This window comes from Carcharodon carcharias, chromosome 14, assembly GCF_017639515.1.
Source record: "Carcharodon carcharias isolate sCarCar2 chromosome 14, sCarCar2.pri, whole genome shotgun sequence".
Taxonomy (NCBI): domain Eukaryota; kingdom Metazoa; phylum Chordata; class Chondrichthyes; order Lamniformes; family Lamnidae; genus Carcharodon; species Carcharodon carcharias.
In genome coordinates, this window is record NC_054480.1 from 118188175 (window position 1) to 118210778 (window position 22604).

Consider the following 22604-nt stretch of genomic DNA (forward strand, 5'->3'; position numbering starts at 1 on the left):
CTCAGGAGTTCAGCTCTTTTGTCCATGTTTTAACCAAGGCTGTAATGAGGGCAGGAGCTGAGTGGCCCTAGCAGAACCCAAACTAGGCATCAATGAGCAGGTTATTGCCAAGCAACAGCCACTTTATAGCACTGTTGAAGACCCTTTCCATTAGTTTACTGATGATCAAAAGTAGACTGTGGGGCAGCAATTGGCCGGGTTGGATTTGTCCTGCTTCAGTATTATTGCCTGAATATTGTCAGGGCCCATAGCCTTTACATTATCCAATGTCTTCAGCCTTTATTGATATCACTTGGAGTGAATCAAATGGGCTGAAGTCTGGCATCTGTGATGCTGGGGACCTCCCAAGGAGGCTAAGATGGATCATCCACTCAGCACTTATGACTGAAGGTTGTTGCAAATGCTTTAGCCTTATCTTTTGCACTCATGTGCTGCGCTCCTCCATCATTGAGGATGGGGATATTTGTGGAGCCTCCTCCTCCTCCTCCAGTAAGTTGTTTAATTGTCCACCACCATTCATGATTGGATGTGACAGGACTGCAGAGTTTAGATCTGATCCATTGGTTGTGGGATCGCTTAGCTCTGTCTATCAATTGCTGTTTATGCTGTTTAGCCTGCAAATAGTCCTGTATTATAGCTTCACCAGGTTGACACCTAATTTTTAGGTATGCCTGGTGCAGCTCCTGGCATGCCCTCCTGCACTCTTCATTGAACCAGGGTTGATCCCCTGGCTTGATGGTAATGGTAGAGTGGGGGTTATGCCTAACCATGAGGCTGCAGATTGTGTTTGAACACAATTCTTCTGCTGCTGATGGCCCACAGCGCCTCATGGATGCCCAGTCTTGAGTTGTTAGATCTGTTCGAAATATATCCCATTTAGCATGGTGGGAGTGCCACACAACATGATGGAGGGTATCCTCAATGTGAAGACGGGGCTTCATCTCCACAATGATTGTGCAGTGGTCATTCCTTCTGATACTGTCATGGACAGATGCATCTGCGGCAGACAGGTTGGTGAGGATGGGGTCAAGTAGGTTTCTCCCTCTTGTAGGTTCCCTCACCACCTGCCACGGACCTTGTCTGGCAGCTGTCTTTAGGTCTCGGCCAGCCGGGTCAGTAGTGGTGCTACCAAGCCACTCCTGGTGATGGACATTGAAGGTCCCGTCCCAGATGACATTCTGCATTCTTGCCACCCTCCGTGTTTCCTCCAAGTGGTCTTCGACATGGAGGAGCATTTATCCATCAGCTGAGGTACGTTGTAATCAGTAGGAGGTTTCCTTGCCCATATTTGACCTGATGCTATGAGACTTCAGAAGTATTTGGATGTGTACTTGCAATACCATGGCATACAAGGCCTAGTGTTAGAAAATGGGGTTAGAATAGTTAGATACTTGTTTGGCTGGTGCAGACTCAATGGGCCTAAGGGCCTTTTTCTGTGCTGTAGACCTCTATGACTTTATGGGGTCCAGGCTCGATATTCAGGACTCCCATGGTAACTCCCTCCAAACTGTATACCACTGTGCTGCCACCTCTGCTGGGTTTGCCAGTGGGACAGGACATACCCAGGGATGGTGATGTCTGGGACATTATCTGTATGAATTGATTCCATGAGGATGATTATGTCAGGCCGTTGCTTGACTAGTCTGTGAGACAGCTCTCCCAATTTTGGCACTAGCCCCCAGATATTAGTCAGGAGGACTTTGCAGGGTTGACAGGGCTGAGTTTGCCTTTGTTATTTCTGGTGCCTAGGTCGATGCCAGGTGGTCAGTCCAGTTTCATTTCTTTTTTGAAGCTTTGTAGCTGGTTGATACAACAGAGTGGCTTGCTAGGCCATTTAGGAGTCAACTACATTGCTGTGGGCCTGGAAGTCACATGTAAGGTAAGGACAGCAGATTACCTTCCTAAAGGGCATTAGTGAACCAGATAGGTTTATACAATAATCAACAATTTCTTTTATTGAATTCAAATTCCATCATCTGCTGGGATTCAAACCAGGGTCCCAAAGCATTACTCTAGGCCTCTGGATTACTAGTCCCAGCGACTGTACCACTATATCATCGCCTCCCCTTGCATGGCTTGGCCTATGAGTCAGTGCTATTTCAGCACAAGTTTTATAAAATTAAATGAATGTCTAAATGACACCATTGGAGCCTTAGGCTGCAGCTGCTGATATTGGCAACAAGCACCTCCAGCACCACGTGAAAGCCTAACTGGAACATAAAGGTGGGGCATGAATAGCAAGAGATCACATGTATTTCCAATTAGTCAGCATCCTTCATCTATTATCAAATGCAACCAAGATCTACTCTGTGTATCAAGAATGGGCAAGTACCATAGTTACCAGAAGAGACTGGATGAAGGATCAACTAGTTAGAATCGTGCAGTGCGGGCCTCAAAAAGGCCCATTAATGCAAAGGATGCAATGCCTGTTTCAGACATGGGTACTAGACACACATTTTTTGGCCTTTAACAAAAAGGCATGTGCACCTCTCACTCATTATGAGTCTGTACTTCTTACCCACCATATTCGAGGCTTAGGAGCTTGTGCTTGTAAAGTATGTGCTGTTCATGCAGCTGAATTTCTAAGCCAAGGACTTGATCCCTAGTGACAAGGGCCTGAGGAAAGACTGGAGAGATTTGGGCTTTTCAGCCTCGGAGAGAGGATCTGCAAGGAGATTTCATAGAGGTGAATAATATTGTTAAAGGAATGGAATAAATAAACCTAGAGTATTGCACTAGATTACTTTGTGGAGTCGAACAAGGGGACATGGGCTTCAAACTAGTAAATGGCACAATTAGTGATCATGTTTGAAATAAACTTTTAAATGGACTAGCGGAGGCAAAACCCCAAAACTCTTTTTGGATGCTGCAGTGTTAGGGTTGTATGAACTTTCTGGATTGATGAATTAAGGTGGGCAGATTAGCTTTTTACCTCCGACTGGGAATGTGAGTTCACACTGCGAATGTGGTGTCTTTGAGGGATCAGCACACGATGAGTTAAATTACCTTGTGATCCCTGTGGTTTAGCTTGGAGGCTCTTAAGCATTGTGAGGGGCTTCTGTGCATCAGACATAATCTGATCTTGACTTTACGTTATTTAAATCCTTTTGGGAGGACAATTTGGGTTAAGTCAAAAACAGCACAACAATGCCTATTGTTCTGGAGAGGAATGATCAAATAGAGTTGTGCATACTGGATCTGGATTGCAGCAGACTCTCTGATAAGAGCAAGTCTTTGATTTTTTCTCAGTGGGTTTTGCGTTCCTGTCCCCCTGCTGTGTTTGTCACCTCCTCTCTCTCACCCCCAGTCTGATTTCTGCTAAACTGCTTGAGGAATTCTTTCAAGTTTCCCAGTTTCAAAGTGGCCATTGCAAGTTTTTGACTTAATTAAAGAGCGTGTTGAAACAGTAATCTCAGCCAATACTGTTAATAAACACTCTGAGACCCAGTTCTACCAGCCACAGAGCCAAGCAGACCCACACTTCCACCCACTTGCAGAGAGTCACTTTGAAGTGCCTGTCTGGAACCAGCTGCACGTGTTGTTTCGACACCAGTTTGGTGCCTTATGTAGGATGAAGTCAATGGTATACACACCACTCCCTCCGTGTCCCTGGACATAAATAGCCCTTGCAAATCTCACCAGCCAGTGCCAAGACTGAGAGGTCCCAGTAAGAAGATGGCTGGACTGGCTGAGAAAGCCCTGTGTCTGCTTGCTACCCTTGTCCTCCACTCCGGTGGTTCAACAGGTACTTGCGTTACAACAGCTTCCAGCTTGGCCTTTGCTGCTGGGAGCGTCTATAGAGTTCGGGGTTAAAAAGAAAAGTAGATTGGCTAAGAAATACACAGAAATAACTGGCATTGGGCGGTGTCACAGGATCTAAGTTAGTTGAAGCTGACACATTATCTGGCAGCTAACCGTACATATTGGTGCTTAGAGTTACAGCCAACAACAACAACTTATATTTATATTGCATCTTTTAATGTAATAAAACATCCCAAAGTGCTTCACAGGGGTGCTACAAAATAATATTTGACAGAGCCACATAAGGAGATATCAGGTCAGATGACCAAAAGCTTGGTCAGAGGAGGTAGGATTAAGGTGTGTCTTGAAAGGAGGAAAGTGAAGTAGAGAGGTGGAGAAATGTGGGGAATTCCAGAGCTTAAGGACTTGGCAACCAAAGGTGCAGCCGCAGATGGTGGAGTGATTACGATCAAGCGGCCAGAATTAGATGAGTGCGGATATCTTGGAGAGTTGGGAGGTTGGAGGAGGTTACAGAGAGAGGGAGGGGTGAGACCATGAAGGGATTTGGAAACAAGGATGAGAATTTTAAAGTCAAGATGTCGCTTAACCAGAAGCCAATGTAGGTCAGTGAGCACAGGGTGAACGGGACTAGGTTTGAGTTAGGACACAGGCAGCAGACTTGGATGACCTCAAGTTTACAGTGAATAGAATGGGAGAAATAGCAAGGAGTTCATCGGAATAATCAAATCTAGAGGTAACAAAGGCATGAATGAGAGTTTCAGCAGGAGACAGGCTGAGGCAGGGGTGAAGTTGGGAGATGTTATTAAGGTGGAAATAGATGGTCTTAATGAAGGCTTGAGTATATAGTCAGAAGTTCATCTCAGGGTCAAATATAACATCAAGGTCACAAACAGTCTAGTTTAGCCTCAGATAATTGAGTCGGTAGTTAGCAAACAGAGTTTTGAGCAGGGACCAGAAACAATGGCTTCAGTCTTCCCAGTATTTAATCAAAGGAATGTTATGTTCATTCCGTACTGGATACTAGATAAGACAGTCTGATAATTTAGCAACAATGGAGTTATCAAGAGAGGTGCTGCTGAGTTAGATCTGGGTGTTGTCAGTGCACATGTGAAAACTAACTGCTTTTGGATGATAAGGAATATGAGACCTGGAACAGGCCTTGGATGAAGGTCAATGTCTTATTAGAGTATAAATAATTTTTTCTTCATTTATCTATCTTACTGATTTAAATGTTAACATTTTGAGTTTTCTCACATTTATAATGTTAATTATTTTATGATTATTGTGCCTGCTGTCTAGGTGCTGGAATTCTGACTGATCCCAGGAACATTGTGTTAAAAGAAAAGCACTGCTGCAGGAGACAGCCTCATTATGTCTTCATAGGGAAAGGTTAGAGAAGATCACAAAGATCTCCCAGTCCCACTTCCTCTTTTCATCTCTTTCTGTATACAGCATATAGCTGGCTCTGCTAAATCTCTCCATTCCACCTCTCCAGATTTCCTCCACCTATAGCTCTCTAAGGCTGAATCTATTTACAAATTGAGTAGGGCTATTAAACAATTTCACTTTCACCAATGCTAAACAAATAGTAGAAATCTGGAGTCAGGCTCCAACTTGATCCTAGAATGTGACTCGCTGGAGGGGAACATCAAGGGCTGTGAATCCAGTGAACTCTCAAACCTGATCTATAGAATGTTCACTGTCTGGACACCTTGGAAAGCTTTGTTAACCCACTTAAATTCAATTTAACTGTTAGACAGTTAGGTTCTTTTCCCTAAACATTTAAATGTTTAATTGTTAAGGTGACAGTCCCTACCCCAGCCTGTATCCAGACAACGCAAAGCTCCCTTCAGAGCGTAGAAAGCAACAAATCGCAGATGTTGGCAGTCTGAAACTAAAAGATAAAATGCAGCATAAATAGAATAATAAATAGTATGCTAGAAATGATCTGCTTTCCTTTTAACTTGACAGGCACTTATTTAATGCTTGAACAAGCAGCGCTTAAAAAAGTTTGTCATGAAGCAAAACATGACAAGAAAAAAAACTTTTAGAAAATTCAGGATTATGACCTTCAGATTTTCAGATAAAACCCATAAGATACATCACTTAGCAGGACAGGCAGATTCTGTGGGGAGAACAGGGATTTCAATATTTCAAGCGTGCACTGGTCTGGGCAGTGCAGCCAGGATGCAGCAGAGGAATCCAAATGGTCACTATCTGTCCTGTAAGAAACACACAGAAATGACTGGCACTGGGTGGTGTCACAGGATCTAAGTCAGTTGAAGCTGACGCATTATCTGGCAGCTAAGCGTACATATTGGTGCTTAGAGTTACAGCCAACAACAACTTATATTTATATCACATATGTTGGCAGTCTGAAACTAAAAGATAAAATGCAGCATAAATAGAATAATAAATAGTATGCCAGAAATGATCTGCTTTCCTTTTAACTTGACAGGCACTTATTTAATGCTTGAACAAGCAGTGCTTAAAAAAGTTTGTCATGAAGCAAAACATGATAAGAAAAAAACTTTTAGAAAATTCAGGATTATGACCTTCAGATTTTCAGATACAACCCATAAGATACATCACTTAGCAGGACAGGCAGATTCTGTGGGGAGAACAAGGATTTCAATATTTCAAGGGTGCATTGGTCTGGGCAGTGCAGCCAGGATGCAGCAGAGGAATCCAAATGGTCACTACCTGTCTCAGACCTCATTGCTGCAGTATAAATTTTATATTGCTTTTTCTTTCTATAACCTCTCTTTCTATCCCAGTCTCTCTCCCACCCTCCTCCAATCCTCTCTCTTTCAATTTCTCATTGTGTGGGAATGGCCTCATTCTACACGGTTCTTTTCATTTCTCCATACATTTCTTCTTTTTGATTAATTCCACACTCTGTAACTCTTTCTCCATCTTCAGCCTGTCCTTCACTGCATCCTCTTTTCCCAGGTTGCAGATTTTCTGTGTTTCTTATACACCTTCCTTCAGTTGCTTTCATTTGAGGTCCAATTTTACTCAGGGTGGCTACTGACAGAGCTCATGAATACCGGACACCAATTATAAACAGGGGCTTGGAAGCAGACTGGTAAAATGGTCGATGCAAACCCAGGTAATTCAAAATGTTTTTTAAAGTGTAAATCCAATGACCATTCATAAATAAATGGCCCCTTTAAAGTTTCAGAAGATGCAGTGTTGGGATATAGAACAGTCAGTGAGTATTTTGATTTTCTGCAGCACGGGGGTCTCAAGGGGCTAGGTGTCCCCATAGAGGTGCCCCACATTGGCAAAGTTCTCTTTATCCTGGACCAGTTTGTCTCTGGAGTTAGTAGATTGAAGCCAATCATCGTCCTCGGTTAAATTCTCTTTGGTGAAAGATCTCTTGGGCCCTTTAACCCAAGTCTGTTGGTCTCGGGTCACCCATCTGTGCTGACCGTCCCTGTTAGTCCTCAGTTGGCATCTTGTTTTTAGTGGTGAGGGCGCAGGTGGCTCGTGGGCATGTTACTGTGCAAGTCAGGCATGCAGCTGGGGCCAAGGCCAAGAGGGCAGCTGGTGAGGCGAACTCATCAACAGTTTGTGGGCCAGCAACACAGCCCGGGGCCAGAGATCTGGGCATTGCTAGTGACCACAGAATAAAAATAATGGACATAAAGGCGTTCAGTACCAGAGAGGGTACAGCCTTGCTGAGAACCAGGCTGTTAATGATAAAACCCGACAAATTATCACCCTAGTTCTATCTAGTGTTTGGAGAGCCATCTTTTTGTGGTGCTCCCTCCTGTACCTGTGATCTGACTGTAGGTCAGTTAGAAATAACTGTGGGGATCGAGAACGGGGCAGTGGAGTTTGCGAGTGAATGAGGGGGTGGGTAGAGAAAGGTGATTAGTAGGTGGCACATGAAGATTAATAGCTCTGACAGTCCCTCAGTGATCACTTAACTATCCTGAAATGGGCCAAGATTATAAGCTGTTTAGGAACAAGAGACCTTGGAGCTGACTTATTTATTGAGTGCAAGTCATCTTTTAAAAGGTGAAGAAATGGCACTGAATCTCTGAGGTAATCTGAGAATCACAGTTAAATTTTTTGGGCCAGGTCATTTACATCAATAATCACAGATGCAAGTGCAGGTCAGCCCAAACGTACGATGATCCCCAGTGCAGGTGCGGAAAATTGTGTGTATGTTTGTAAGTTACAAAGGGGGCAATTTTGACTTTATCCAACAGCGTAAAACAGGAGAGAGTGAATTGGCCGACCGTTTCACACCTCTGCGATTTTTATTTCAGATTGAGGCATGACGGCTCAGAATGGTGGCAGATGGAGTATAATGTGAGGTTATTCACTTTGATCATGAGAATGGAAAAGCATGAAACTTGTAAATGTTGATGTTCAGAGGGACTTGGCTATGCTTAACAAGTTAGCATGCCAGTACAGCAAGCAATTAAGAGGGCAAATGGCATAGTGCCCTTTATTGCAAGGGGATTTGATACAAGAATAAAGAAGTCTTGGTACAATAGCAAAGGGTACTGTGTGCAATTTTGGTCTTCATATTTAAGGAAGGATATACTTGCAATGGAGGTAGTGCAGCAAAGGTTCACTAGATTGGTCCCTGAATGTGAGGGTTGTCCTATAATGAGAGGCAATTAGTTGGGTCTATATTCTCTGGCATGCTCTGGAATGAGAGGTGACCTCATTGAAACATACAAGATTCTGAAGGGGCCAGAGAGGTTGTTTCCCCTTGCTGCGGAGTCTAGAACATAGGGTACAGTCTCAGGAGAAGGGGCTGATCATTTAGGACTGAGATGAGGAGAAATTTCTTCACTCAAAGGGTTGCGAATCTTTGGAGTTCTCTACCCCAGAGGGTTGCGAATGCTCCATCATTGAATCCATTTAAGGCTGAGATAGACAGATTTTCAGTCTCTCATGGAATTGAGGAACACGGTGAGCAGGCAGGAAAATGGAGTTAAAGCACAAGATCAGCTATGATCAAATTGAATGGCGGAGCAGGTTTGACGAGCCATATGGTCTACTCCTGCTCCTCTTTCTTATATTCTCTCTGTTTGACCCATGCAGTCTCTCTCTCTTCCTGATTCAGTCTCTCTCCAGTTTTCTCTCAGGCAGACATACTTCTACCTCATCTAGTTTTTCACCATGTATCTTCTTTGATTGTTCAGTTTGTGAAATTCTTTAGGATGCTTTGCTGTAGTGCATTTAATGAGCACAGTTGAAAAGATTTTTTTGTAAAGTGGTGCAATTTTCATGTAAATATGTAAATTTAGGCCACCCTGCTCCTTTGTGACCCATGCCCTTTTGCCCTGGCAGATATCTCCAGCAGCCCTGTTAGTGTGGACATTGGGAAATGTCATTTTCATTGTGGCAATCCCCAGAGATCGGCAAACTACAACTCTGAATTCCTGGGATTCCCTAAACATCTCTCAGTGCTGGAACAACTCCAAACTAGCAAGGTGATTCTAAAGAACACTCTTCATTTTAACTCACAGAAAAATCAAAAGTTCAAACTAATGTGGTATTATGTAAGGAAACTACAGGAGTGATTTTTCTCAGTGGTGGGTTTGAACCCAGTCCTTCCGTGAAAGCTCATTGACCTCAAACAGTAGTTTTGCTTCTCTCTCCACAGATGCTGCCTGTCCTGCTGTTTTCAAGCATTTTCTATTTCTATTTCAGATTTACAGCATTTAGAGTATTGTGTTTTTCTGTCTGTCCTGCAAAAGTTCTTCTCTAAAGCATAAATGGAAGTTTCAGTTTCAATTAGAATTTCTGCAGAAATAGAAAGGTGAATCCCTTTCAGTATGAATTTCAGTATGAAATGCAGTATGACCTGATCGTCCAATTATTATTAGGAATCGGTAATGTGTTATGTAGTTTGAAGACCGTTCAGGACGTTGTTTCAGATTCAGTTAGAACCTTGTCTCAATTGCTTCACATCGCTTATTCTCCTTTCTCCAGAAGCAGATGGAGCACACATTGGAACAGGCTAGGATGCCAATGGGGTCATCGTGCCCACGTGATTCTTTGTGTGAGCCAGTGCGGATGAGGGTTGAGCGATTTTTGCTGTTTGATGGAGCCCGAGAGCTGGAGGTGATTGAGGAGTGTCAATGCAATGCAAGGCCTACAGCATGTGTTCGATCGCTTCTTCTGAAAACATACTCACCTGACAGTCCACTGGAGGTCACTGTAGATGTGGGCAGGTGTTCCAACCCAACAGCTCCAGGTACTTCCATCCTGTGGTTAGCTATTAGTAAAGAAACAGAGGAATTACATTTATATAGCATCTTTCATGCCTTCAGGATGTCCCAAAGCCAATAAAATGCTTTTTGAAGTGTAGTCACTGTTGTACTTTAGGAAAGATGGCAGCCAATTTGCAGACAACAAGCTCCCACAAACGGCCATGTGAGAATGACCAGAAAACCTGTTTTTAGTGACGTTGGTTAAGTACATAAAAGTTCACCAGAAGAACAGGTGCTAACTCCTCAGCTTTGAAATAAAGCCATGGAATCCTTTATGGCCATCTTAGAGGGAGCCTCAGTTTAACATCTCACCTGAAAAAACTGATGTGGGGGTGGAAGATATGGGGTGGGTGGGATGTTGGTGGAAATTAGTAGTGCTGCTGCACAACTGAAGCATTCTTCTGATCCACCTGGGTGACCTCATTTAAATTTTTCCAAAATGCATTATTCTCTGTGTGGAGGGGACACTGTGGCAACTAAAGGGAACTAAAGGGCTTCAGTCCTCGTTAGCAATAAATAAGAAAAATTGAATTGCAAGGTTGTGAATTAATGGTGATTGGCTGCTCAGAAATACACATTCAGTTTTAATCTGTGCACTCAGTTAATGCAGAGGTGGGAATTTCAATGAAAATAAAGGGAATAAAAGCAACAGCATTCTAGTATAACATTCTGTAGCATTACTCTCAACCCTGTAGACTGTTGCCCCATTATCTGAGTGTTTAGGCAAAACAAGGAAATGAAAATTACGCAGAATTTACAGCACAAGAACAGGCCATTTGGTCTAACTGGTCTATTCTGAAGTTTATTCACTACATGAGCCTCCTCCTGCAACTACATATAACTCTACCAGCATATCCTACTTCTTTCTGCTTCTTGTACTTATCTAGCTTCCTTTGAAATGCATCTACACTATTCACCTCATCAGATCCCTGTGGTAGCAAGTTCCACATTCTAACCATATTCCATTTGCACATTTGCTTGGTAAAGACAATTATCCTGAATTTCTTACTGGTTTAATTAGTAATTATCTTATTCTTATATCCCGTAATTTTGGATTCCTCTATAAGCGGAAATGTTTTCTTGGTGGCTATCCTATGAAACTGTGTTAATTCAGGGTTTCACTCTAGAACTGGAACCATAAGAGGTTCTAATGAAAGTGTCATTGCCAATGTCCTTTTTGTGAGGCAAGGAGGTAAACACCTTCAAAATAGGCAGAGATGAGGTAAGGGGCTGCCAGGAAGTGGACTGAGAGGAATTCATTATGAGCATGCTCTCGATGCTACTGGTGGCAGGAAGCCACCTCCGAGCCTGCCCCCATCCAGTCAGGAAAATTCTGTCCACTGTGTAACTTTGGCCTATAATTTAAGTAAGTGATCTCAATGTGTGGTCTCAGGGGGATAGATTATGTCCTTGTGTGCGATAGTGTAAAACAGGTGGCCAATGACAGCCCATTCCATCTCTCCCAATTTTCATTTTCATTGATGCCCGTAATGTATGTATTATAACATCAGTAACATTCCAGACACTTCCAGCAGACATGGGGCTGCATCCCAATTGAAATTGGCATGTAAGAGAAATATTAAGGCAGAAGATAGCTGGGATGATAAGGAAGGTGAGGGGTAATGAATGACAGGAAAGTTGGTTGGTGGTGGTTCCCAGGCCATTAACTTCTAGGAATAAATAAAAATTATGGTAAATATTATTCTTGTCAGAATTAAAAAGAGTTGGATGGTGGTTCACTTCTTGCAGGTAGTGGTAGAGGTTGAGTCAACACCAGCAAAGTTGCATAGCATTTAAGTTTCCTACAAATGCACAGCACCAGCTGCACAGCGTTAATGCCAAAAGTGCAGAGTCATGACTATATTAGAAACAAGTGTGTATCGCTGCTGAGAGCTAGAATAATATAGCTCCCTCTGAGGTGATGGCTGCTTATGTAATTTTCCCTGAGTAAATCCACAAGGAAGAAGTTTGGGATTTTTCCTGAAGTATATTGCCCTTGTTTTGCTTACTCCCTGCAGGTGGCTTGGGATGTGTACCCACCAAATTTGAATCAATTGCGTTGGAGAGTCCAAATGGATTGGAGCTTATTCAAACTGTGGAATTATGTGAGATGAGAGAGAACTGTTACAGACTGCCCCATGTGGATTATTACTATGTGATCACCACTAACTCCAGCGGTGAGAAGGAAGAGAGGCTCAAGGTACAGGAGGTGCTAATTACACTGCAGCTGCAGTTTGCTCAGCGTTTGGCTATTGTTCATACGTAGAGTTCCTGAAATGACTGTGCCTCTTTGTTGTGATAATCTTACAGGAAATCGATGTTGGCAGATGTTTGGGAGTGTGTACTGCAGGAAGTGGCTATCTCTTAAGGTAAGCACAGCTGGTCCTAGTCTTCTCCCATCCCCATGAGTATGTTTTCCAAAAGACATAGTCTGATGCTGAGTTTCAGTAATAATAATGTACCAGTGGATGCCATGACTTCTATGGCAGATCTGGAAGTTAAATGAGTTGGTATTGCTGTCTACAGAGGCTCGGAGTCCAAGCTCTAGAAGCAGCTTCTCCCTGTAATGCTGCAAGAGGAACATTTTAAAAATATTAATCATACTTTGATTGGGGGAAGGCTGAATTGTGAGCAAGAGTAGACTGATTTAAGGGTTCAGGTTTATGAGATATTAAAAGCAGCACCTCAAATATCTAAGGCCAAAAATGGCTAATGGCATGGTATGTTTTATGACAAAATGTGTAGAGTACAAAAGTCAAGATGTAATGGCAAATTCATACTTAACCATAGTAAGATCAGAGTTGGAATCACTTTGTGTAGTTTTAGGCTCCATACTCCAGGAAGAATGTGAAGATAATAAAGAGTATAGTGACGAATTGACAAGATACTCCCTGCTATAAGGAAATACAAAAATGAAGACCGAGGTGAAAAATTGCTTGTGTTTGAAGAGAGACAACATGGTGATTTTAAAAGGATGTTTGAAACTATGGGAGGATGGGGCAGAACTGATAGAAACAGGCTGCAGTGATTGAAGACTCCAAAAAGAGGGGATATAATTAAATGTAAGAGATTTATGTAAGAGAGCAGCAGCAATGTTTTACAAAGAGGCTTAAGAGGCAATTGAATGTACTACTGGTGTCAGTGATTAAAGCAGAGACCACAGGGTACAATATCTACAAGGTTCCGCCAACCTCTCACAATAACATTCACAGAAATCCCGTGGCAACAGTATAAGTAGCTGTTGATGCTGTTTCTCAGTGTTTCTGCCAAAATTACAGAAGGAGATTGGAAGAATCCCTAAGGAAATTCTACCACCATGTCAACATTTAAAAACAAGCTAGCTAGGCAGTTAAAAGAAAGGGAGATAAATGGATATTGAAATAGAGCAGGCACACAGGATTAAGTGAATTTGCTTTGATGCTAATGAAGCAGCAAAATGGAATTAACTTCATAAAATGGAGCAGCACAGGAATAGAAACATCAAAGAAGCAAAAAAAGCCAGAGATAATTTCTTATTTTATGATGATATTGAGCATCAGAATTCTTTTTATTCGGATCTATTGACAGGATTTACATACTTTCAAGACATTCCTGATTAGGATTTTATTCAATTGTTCAATCCATTCTGCCAAACTGGTTTAAGAAACCATAACATTATCACCAGAAGAATACTTAGTGCATTCCTAAAGTGTTCATTGGATCACAATTTCAGGGGAAACATCAGTTCATTTAAGTTACTGCTGTTTTAAAATAGCTGTCAGAGAAATGTGAACATGTTAAGTGATGAGCTACTGATAACATTGAAAGTCATTTCAAGGCTCAGACGCCCATAGATCCTTAATTTAAAAGTGAGACCTTTAAAATGTTGAATGTACAGGATCCTTACTTCCTAGCTTTTTTCACCCAAAACTGTTAGGCTTTTAGTACACAAGCCTTCACTTAATCACAATATAAACTGACTAACCTCATCTCCTTGGTATCCAGCACTATAGACCTTGGTCCTGATGTTTTGCAATCTTAAAAATGGTTTAGAAATTAAAGTGAACATGCTCCACTTACACGGTATAAACAATGCAAAATTATTCAGCAGGCCAAAGCAATATTAAAGGCAAGTTAAAAGTAAAATAACTGGTTTATTTGTAACATCAGTGGTAGATACCCAGTCTCCATGTACCTCACTCAGAGGCACCCAGTCTCCATCTAATTTACTGAGAGGAACCCAATTTTTGAGCAACTCAGTAAGAGGTATCTGATCTCAGAGTCACTAAAAACTATCCAGTTTCTGTTTGATGCTCTGATATAGCTAGTGTTTATAATATTACTATAGGTGTGGCTTTTTAAATAATATTTTCTACTGATGGGGTTTGTTTTGTAATTGTTCCTCAGTGCAGAAAGTATTATTTATTGCCAGTAGATTTCTTTAATGTTGTGATAGACACTTACAGGAGTTTAGTTCAATATAGTTCTACCAGTTTGTTTCAGGATATGAATTCCAGGGTGCTGACTTTCCCATGTACATTCTGTGCTGTGACGTGTTTTGTCTCAAGTTCTGCTTCCTTTAATTTAGGGCTTCTGTTTAATTCTGGCTGTTGCAGGCAGTCAATTCACCAATTTGAAAGGAAGACTTTCCTGAAAAAACAGGGATGCCGTAACTCAATGTTGAGCTGTTGTTTGATTGTATTTAAAAGCCAGTTGGGTTTTTGACAAGGTCAGGATGTGTTGAAAATTGGCTACATCTCCATGTTAAAGGCATTGACTGTCAGTTTGGACCCCATCACAGTTTAAGCTACGCATTGCTTGATATTTGACCAACGTTTCTCAGGCAGGGTTCTATTCTCCTGCTCTCAAAGATGTAGATGGTTATTGACATTTTTTTCAGGGATACTCGGAGCAAGGACCAGTGCGTGGTTTGTGAAGATGGCTCATCAAATGGTTGCTTCCCTCAAGAATATGAAACTCATACATTTATGAGCAGACGTGGAAAGATCAGGACTGTCTATGCCATCAAATCCTGCAAGTGCCATGGGTCAAGCTTATAGTGAACACAGGGAAATGGAGGATTACATCAACACAATGACAAATATGGGAAAGTGCTGCTGTATGGCAGATGTCTAGTTTCACATCCAGAGTGCCAGGAAAAGTAAATGTCACCACATTCCTAAATAACACTCTGCTGTCTTGCCTAATGTTTTACTTTAATGTAAGTTGTGCGTTTCTTTTTTCCCAGGCACTGGATACCGACACCATTACCTCTCCGATTGACCATTTTTGATTTATGCAAACCTGTATCCAATCATAAGCCCACTTGATGCCTTTACTTAACAGTGTGGTTAAGGAGCAGTAATTCCTGGCTAAGTTCTTAGCACCATAGTCAGGGCACAAGGATCAGTTAATAAATATTGGCAGCTCAGCACATACTAGGTATTGAGCCTGGGACCTGATCACAAGTCACATGAATGGGGTAATATGCAACCTTGCAGTGCGAGCCCTGTGCCTGTAAGGACATCTCGGCAGCGCTCACCCAAGCAACCAGCAACAAAACTGGTTCTGATAAAAGAGAGGAAGTCAGGGAAGGACTCACTGAATTGTATGTAAGTTAAACCTTCAGCTCCAAAGGGAACTTTCAGAAAGTAATTGATCCCCTCTGGGATCTATTAATGGATGCACATGTTTCAAGGCCTTTTCTGTTACTTCAGTGGATTTCATGCCAGCTTTCAGCTACTATTTGGTTCCCTAAAGTCTGTTGAGAATGTATTGGATGTACAGAATTCCTGACTTTTCCCAGAGGTGCCACTCGATGTGGATGGGGGTGGGGGAGAGACACTTGTAAAATTTACCCTGTTTCTATTCTTGGAAAATTATTTAAGAGTGTATATAGGCAGCTTCCCAGCGATGTCCCCAATGATGATTTGCTGCTCTTCATCCCAGGGCCCAGTCGGAATTTCAGACCCTTCATCTTTATGCACTGAACTGCAAGTAAAGCCACTGGGACTCAACTGAATGTTAAACTGAGCTGAACTTATTGTATTGGATTGATCCCATTTTAGCAGAGAGATTATACAAATCAATCTGAAGAAACACAACAAGCAGCCCCAGGATTGTTCCCAATGGCTCCTATACTATTGATTGAGCTGCAATAGCTCTGCATTCAATATGCCAAAGACTTGTTTAGTATGGATATATTGTGCCAGATGTAAAATAAGCTTTACTGTGTAAATAAATAATGCAACTTTACAGATGAAAAGCTTGTTATTTGTCCAGCTCTGACAAAAGGTGATTGACCTGAAATGTTAATTCTGTTTCTTGCTCCACAGATACTGCCAGATCCCTTCAGTATTTCCAGCATTTTATGTATTTACTTTCTTATTAGGCTTGTCATACTGCAGAATCCAGGATTCTGATAAGTATTACACAGCTACCTTAAATCAATTATTCGGTTTCAGGTAAATGATGCTTAACCAAAGTCATTTCCAATAAAAAATAAATTGCTTAATGAAACATTTGGTGCTTGAAATGAATAATAGGAAATAAAAAATATATAAATAATTGAGTGAGATGATTAAATGAAGCCTCACCGATTTGTTTCTACCACTGGCTAAACTGATGTTGGATGTTGACAGCTAGCACACAGCAGGATGATCCTTTAAACCTGTTCGCAAACATCAGGCTGATGAGAGGTGCTGGAAGTGTCTCTTGTAGTGTAAAGCTTAAACATTGAAGTAATTCAAATGAACACAACCTGTTGAAGTGCTGTGACAACCATGCTTTATTTATAGCATTTATATCTGCTGCAGTGTAATCTTTTGGGATGGGGTTTTGCTGTTGACTTTAATATGTGGAAGTTAAAAGTGGCCTCAGGACAATGTTCCCACTGCCTTTCACTGAACTTTTTCTGACCCATCCCTAATGATATGAGTTGGCAGATTATTCCCCATGCCTCTTTGTAATTTTTGGTTCTTCTTCTGTGCCCATGTTGAGGAACATTGCTGTTAAAAAATGTTCTGTTTTCCACTTTCATTCCCCATTGTCAACAGTAGTAACTCTCAGGTCACTTACAACACAGGTTCGTAAGTGCTTGGAAAAAGATATTTTGAGCATCAGATGTAGCAAAACTATCAACTCATTTCCAAAGGATGTACTTATGGTACAGCTGTATCTAGTACACAGTTGAAATCTTCCTACACTACAATAGTAAGTAAACTTGGCTATAATGAATTGTGGAATGTTCTAAGGTCATGAAAGGTGCTAAGTAAATGCAAGTTCTTTATTACCACCACTCCCTTAACCTCAACCTCAGAGCACCCTCTACTGTACTCCCTACTGTTTTTTCTCACACCCTAATGGTCTCTCTGAATGAGATTATCAATATAAGCCAAACTGTATAGATGCACCAGGAATTGGGGTGGAACTGTTCCCATACAACATATCCCATAGGAATGATACACCTGACAGAGGAAACTTCCAACCCATTAGCCTTGGGCTGAATTTTAATGTGGGCACCAGAACTAACCAGTTTCTTAAGTAAAATAATTATCTGACAAGGGAAGTGTTTAAAGGTTTTATTCCAGAAAAATGCACATTAAAAGCTCTCTTCCACCAAGAAATGTTTGGGTTATGTTGTGGCTCATGATTATCATGAAATCAAAGGATGTAGCACAGAAAGATGCCATTTGGCCCATCATACTTGTGCCAGTTCTTTAAAAGAGCTTCCAATTAGTCCCACTCCTCTGCTCTTTCTCCACAGCCCTGTAAAACTACTTATTCAATTTCCTTTTGAAAGTTGCTATTGAATCTGCTTCCACCATCTTTCTAGCAGTGCAGATCACAACAACACGTTGTGTACAAGAAAATGTCCTCATGTTACATCTGATTCTTTTGTTAACCACCTTGAATCTGTGTCCTCTGGTTACTGACCTTTCTGCCACTGGAAATGGTTTATCCTTACTTACTCTATCAAAATTCACCATGGACCACCTCGAGCAAATATCCTCTTAACCTTCTCTGCTCCATGGAGAACAACCTTAGCTTCTCCAGTCTCTCCACATAACTGGTACTATTCCAGTCAATCTCTTCGGCCCCATCTCTAAGGCCTTAACATTCTTCCTAAAGTGTAATTCCCAGAATTGAACACAATACTCCAGCTGAGGTCTAAACAATGTTTATAAAGGTTTTGCATAATTTCCCTCTTTTGTATTGCATACCTCCATTAACAAATCCAAGGGATCTTATAATCCTTTTTAACAGGCTTCTCAACTTCTACTGCCACCTTCTAATATGTGTGTACATATACCCTCAGGTCTAAAATAAAAACAGAAAATGTTGGAAAAACTCAGCAGGTCTGGCAGCATCTGTGGAGAGAGAAACAGAGTTAACGTTTCGAGTCCATATGACTCTTCTTCAGAACTAAAGAAAAATAGAAATGAGATGGAATTTATACTGTTGGAGCAGGTTGGAGCAGGTGAAGCAGAATAGAAGGTCAGTAATAGTAATGCTGTCAGACCTGCTGAGTTTTTCCAGCATTTTCTGTTTTTATTTCAGATTTCCAGCATTTGCAGTGTTTTGCTTTTTTTTTCACCCCCAGGTCTATCTGTTCCTCCACACCCTTTAAAATTATAGCATTGAGTTTATATATTGCCTTGGCACATTCTTCCTACCAAAATGTTTCCCTTCACACTTCTGTGCTAAATCTCATCTCCCCATTTTGCCAGTCTGTCTATGCCTTCTTGAAGTCTGTTACTATCTTCATTGTTTACTACATTTCTGATTTTTATGTCATCTGCAAACTTTGAAATTGTGCATTGTATAGTCATCCATGTCGTTAATATATATATCAAAAGGCACTAATTTTGAGGCAGTGATGAGAGTTCCTGATGTCACATTAATTTAGGTAATGTGAACAGAGCATTGCAAAATCAGCCAAAAGCTCTTCTCATTGAAGATCAAACCTGGGGTCTGTATGGATTAGTAGCAGATGTACATAACTGTATAGCTCTCATGAAGCTGTGCCAAAATGTGAAGTTTTGCAGAAAGCAAAGAGAAACCAGAATCAGGCCTGGGTTATGGTCACAAAGAGCCTTCTGGGGCCAAAATAGAGGCTGCGCAACCAGTGTGTATAAGCTTCACTGTCATCCCTTAAATGCAGCCCCTCACCTGGAATTCCAATTACAGGTAACAGAGGGTCCTGTACTCCTCCAGTTGAAGCAGGTATATCAGGAATCCTGGAGCATAACCTGATGAATTTCTGTTATATGTATTGGTTGGATTTGCTGGGAATTCTGCTAATTTTGCAATTCTAGGATTTTTTTTTACTACTGGCCTCAAATGATACTTCTAAACTGGTAAGAATGAGCATTCCTTGTCACTTACTGAACTTAATGTGTAAAAGAATGCCAGAAACATTATGCCATCTCTTTCAAAAGAATTGAGCTGTGATGAGAGAATACGTAGTGCACGAGATCACATCTATACAGCCGCAACTTTATAAAGGAACGAACGACCCATTGAGAGGGTGTCTAGGCTTTGGCCTTTGTGGATTGCATAGCTGTGTACCATGGGCTCTCATTAAGTTTAAATCCAATTAAGTCCTCAATTCATTTTCAGATATTTTAGATATTTGACACAAGCATATCTCTGAGTTATGATTTAGGATTTAACAAATCACTAAAAGCTAGGTGCAAACTGTGACCAAAAGACTAATGGAATCTTGGCCTGTATCTCAAAGGGCTGGAATTGAAAGGGGAGGAAGTTATCCTTCATTGCACAGAGGCTAATCAGATGTCACATGGAATGTTGCATTTAGTTTTGGGCACCACGCCTCAGGATATGTTAGTCTTGTAGGGGCTACAGCACAGATTAATCAAAGTGATATCAGAGCTCAAGGGGTTAAGCTATGAGGACAGGTTTCACAGAATCTATGAAGAGAAAAACAGAGTTAATGTTTCAATTCCATAAGACTCTTCTTCAGAGGTAAAGAGAAGTAAAAATGTGATGAAATTTATACTGTTTAAGGTGGGGGCTGGGGGGTGGGGAGTGGAGCAGGTGAAGCTGACTAGAAGGCCAATGATAGGTGGGGGCAAAGGAGGGAGTGACAAAGATGTCATGAACAAAAGACAAAGGGGGTGTTAATGGTAGTGGCAGTTAACATGGACTTAAAACATTAACTCTGTTTTTCTCTCCACAGATGCTGTGAGACCTGCTGAGTTTTTCCAGCCTTTTCTGTTTTTGTTTCATATAAAGCTTGTTTATATTTCTTTGAGTTTAGAAGGTTGAGTGTTAATGCAATTGTAGAGTTTAAATCATAAAAGAGTTTGAGAGGGTAGATACAGATAAATTATTTCCTCTGGTAGAGGAATTTGGCACAATCTTAAAATTAGAGCTGGGCCATTCAGGAATGTGATCATGATGTACATTTTCAAACCAAGATTGGGGGAAATGTGGAATTGTCTCCCCAAAAGAATTTGGATGCTGGGTCAATTAAAATTTTCAATATTGAGGTTGACAGATTTTTATTAGGTAAGAGTATCAAGTTATATGGGCCAAAGGTGGATAAGTGGAGTTGATGTAGAGAGATCAGCCCTTAACTGAATGGTAAGCAGGCTCGAGGTGCTGAATAGCCTACTCCTGTTCCTACAAACAATAAGAACAGTACAAACCTTCATACACAATTCATAGTCAGAAAATCAGTGAATAAAAAATACAAAGACAAATCTGATCTTTGAAGATTGGCTCGTCAGTGCTCAGAGGCTGATAGTGGCCCAGAATATCCCTGTTCTTGTCACATTGGAGGTACTACTCGCAAGAGATTTCCAAAGTTGCTGTTCCCCGGAGCCATGTCACCTCAGCAACTCACTATGACCAGATTTATTCGAAGAAGCACTTCATGCTCTTTCAGATAAGACTTTGCACTGTATCTGGGAAAACCATGAGCACTATTTTTTAAAACAAAGTGGCAGAAACTTAAAAACAGTAAGTTTTACTACTGGTCTACTGAAATTGCCTGCTACTTAGAAGTAATTTACATTATTGTGCAGCATTGATCCTTTCGCTTGATCATCCTGTTGCCATTTCTTGGCTTTTGTATTGCTAAATTTAGGATAACGTTTTACTGCACACCAAGCCCCACACCAGCGACTAATGCTGCTGTCCGAATTGCAAATAACAAGCTAATTAGAAAATTTACATATTTAATGTATGGTAATAGAGAGCTGTCATTTCAGAAGGCAGTGAAGAGAAAGTGAAAGGAATTTGGATTAAATTGTTGAAATATATTAAAATGTTCAATTTGTATAGTTAATAAGATTTGGAATTAATCTGCTTTTGTGATGTACTTTGTCTAGGAATGGGAATGAAACCTCCTCCCTTCTCAGAACTGCGAGGTGAGAAAAATATTGTATAAAGTTTGTACTTCGACAACATTTCAAGCTTGTCTTATATACAAGATGGACTACCAGAATCGCAGACCTTAAAGATATAAAGTAGCCACCCCCTCATAGCCCACTTTCATCAGCAAGGCCAACTTTTGGCTTTTTGTAAACCCTTTCAATTGAGCAGTGCATTTACCCCTCTAGCACTGTCTCCTTAGCTTCCCAATTTTTCATATGCTTTCCTTCCTTCCTTGTGATAAACAGTTCCATTAGTGCTCAGGCCTCTTTATACTGCTGCACATGATTGAGTTGAGCTGCTATAACTGTGTACCGTTATGGTTCTGATTAAAGATCACAACCGAAATATTCACTATGTTTTTCTCTCCAGGTGTTGCCAGATCTGTTGAGTATATCCAGCATCTTCTGTTTTTATTTCAGATATGCGGCATCTGCAGTATTTTGCTTTTGTAATATTATCACATGCCTGCAATAAGTTATCACCTCAACCAGTTGCACAGTCACATGGGATGCTTCATCTTTACGGCCTCAGTACTCTCTCATGGTGTCAGATGTCACTCAGTGGTGGCACCTTCCGTTCTGAGTCCGGAGATTGTGGGTTAAAGTCCCACTCCAGGGGTGTAATTTAGGCTGACATTCCAGTGCAGTACGGTGCCATCTTTTAGATGAGATGTAGAACCCGGGCCCCACCTGACTTCTCAGGAGGGTGTAAAAGATCCCATTTTGTGGAAGAGCAGGGTAATCCCCCCTGTTTCCTAACCAATATTTATCCCTCAACCAACATCATTAGGACAGATGATGTTACTGGAATCTTGCTGCATGCACATTGCGTTGTGTTTCTGTAGGGTCACCCGAAGAGCAACTGCTTGCAGGCCTCGAGGTACAGGGCCCATTCCCTTTATACTAAAGCACCCACCTGCAGCAAGCATCAGCCCAAGGTAACTGCTCAAGGAGACACTGTTAGACTCAGTTTCCCATCAGACTCAGTTATCTCCACCTATTACTGGCTTCTTGTCCCAACAACCCCCCACCCCCCCTTAAACCAGCTTATATTTCACTCCTTTCCTATTTTTACTTAGTTCTGTTGAAGGGTCATGAGGACTCGAAATGTCAACTGTGCTCTTCTCCGCCGACGCTGCCAGACCTGCTGAGTTTTTCCAGGTATTTCTGTTTTTGTTTTGGACTTCCAGCATCCGCTGTTCTTTGCTTTTAGACTCAG

The 22604-nt window shown here is 41.4% G+C and overlaps 1 protein-coding gene across 1 annotated transcript in view; it reads left to right on the forward strand.

The window, feature by feature from the left end:
- The window catches only part of pnhd (pinhead), a 32595-nt gene extending 17138 nt beyond the window's left edge, over window positions 1–15457 (forward strand). The window contains exons 2-7 of the mRNA XM_041205518.1: window positions 5062–5151; window positions 9079–9221; window positions 9724–9988; window positions 12023–12204; window positions 12315–12373; window positions 14884–15457. Of these exons, the coding sequence (XP_041061452.1) occupies window positions 5062–5151; window positions 9079–9221; window positions 9724–9988; window positions 12023–12204; window positions 12315–12373; window positions 14884–15043 (899 nt within the window). The 3' untranslated portion in view covers window positions 15044–15457. The remainder of the gene's footprint in view (window positions 1–5061; window positions 5152–9078; window positions 9222–9723; window positions 9989–12022; window positions 12205–12314; window positions 12374–14883) is intronic.
- The last annotated feature ends 7147 nt before the right edge of the window (window positions 15458–22604 follow it).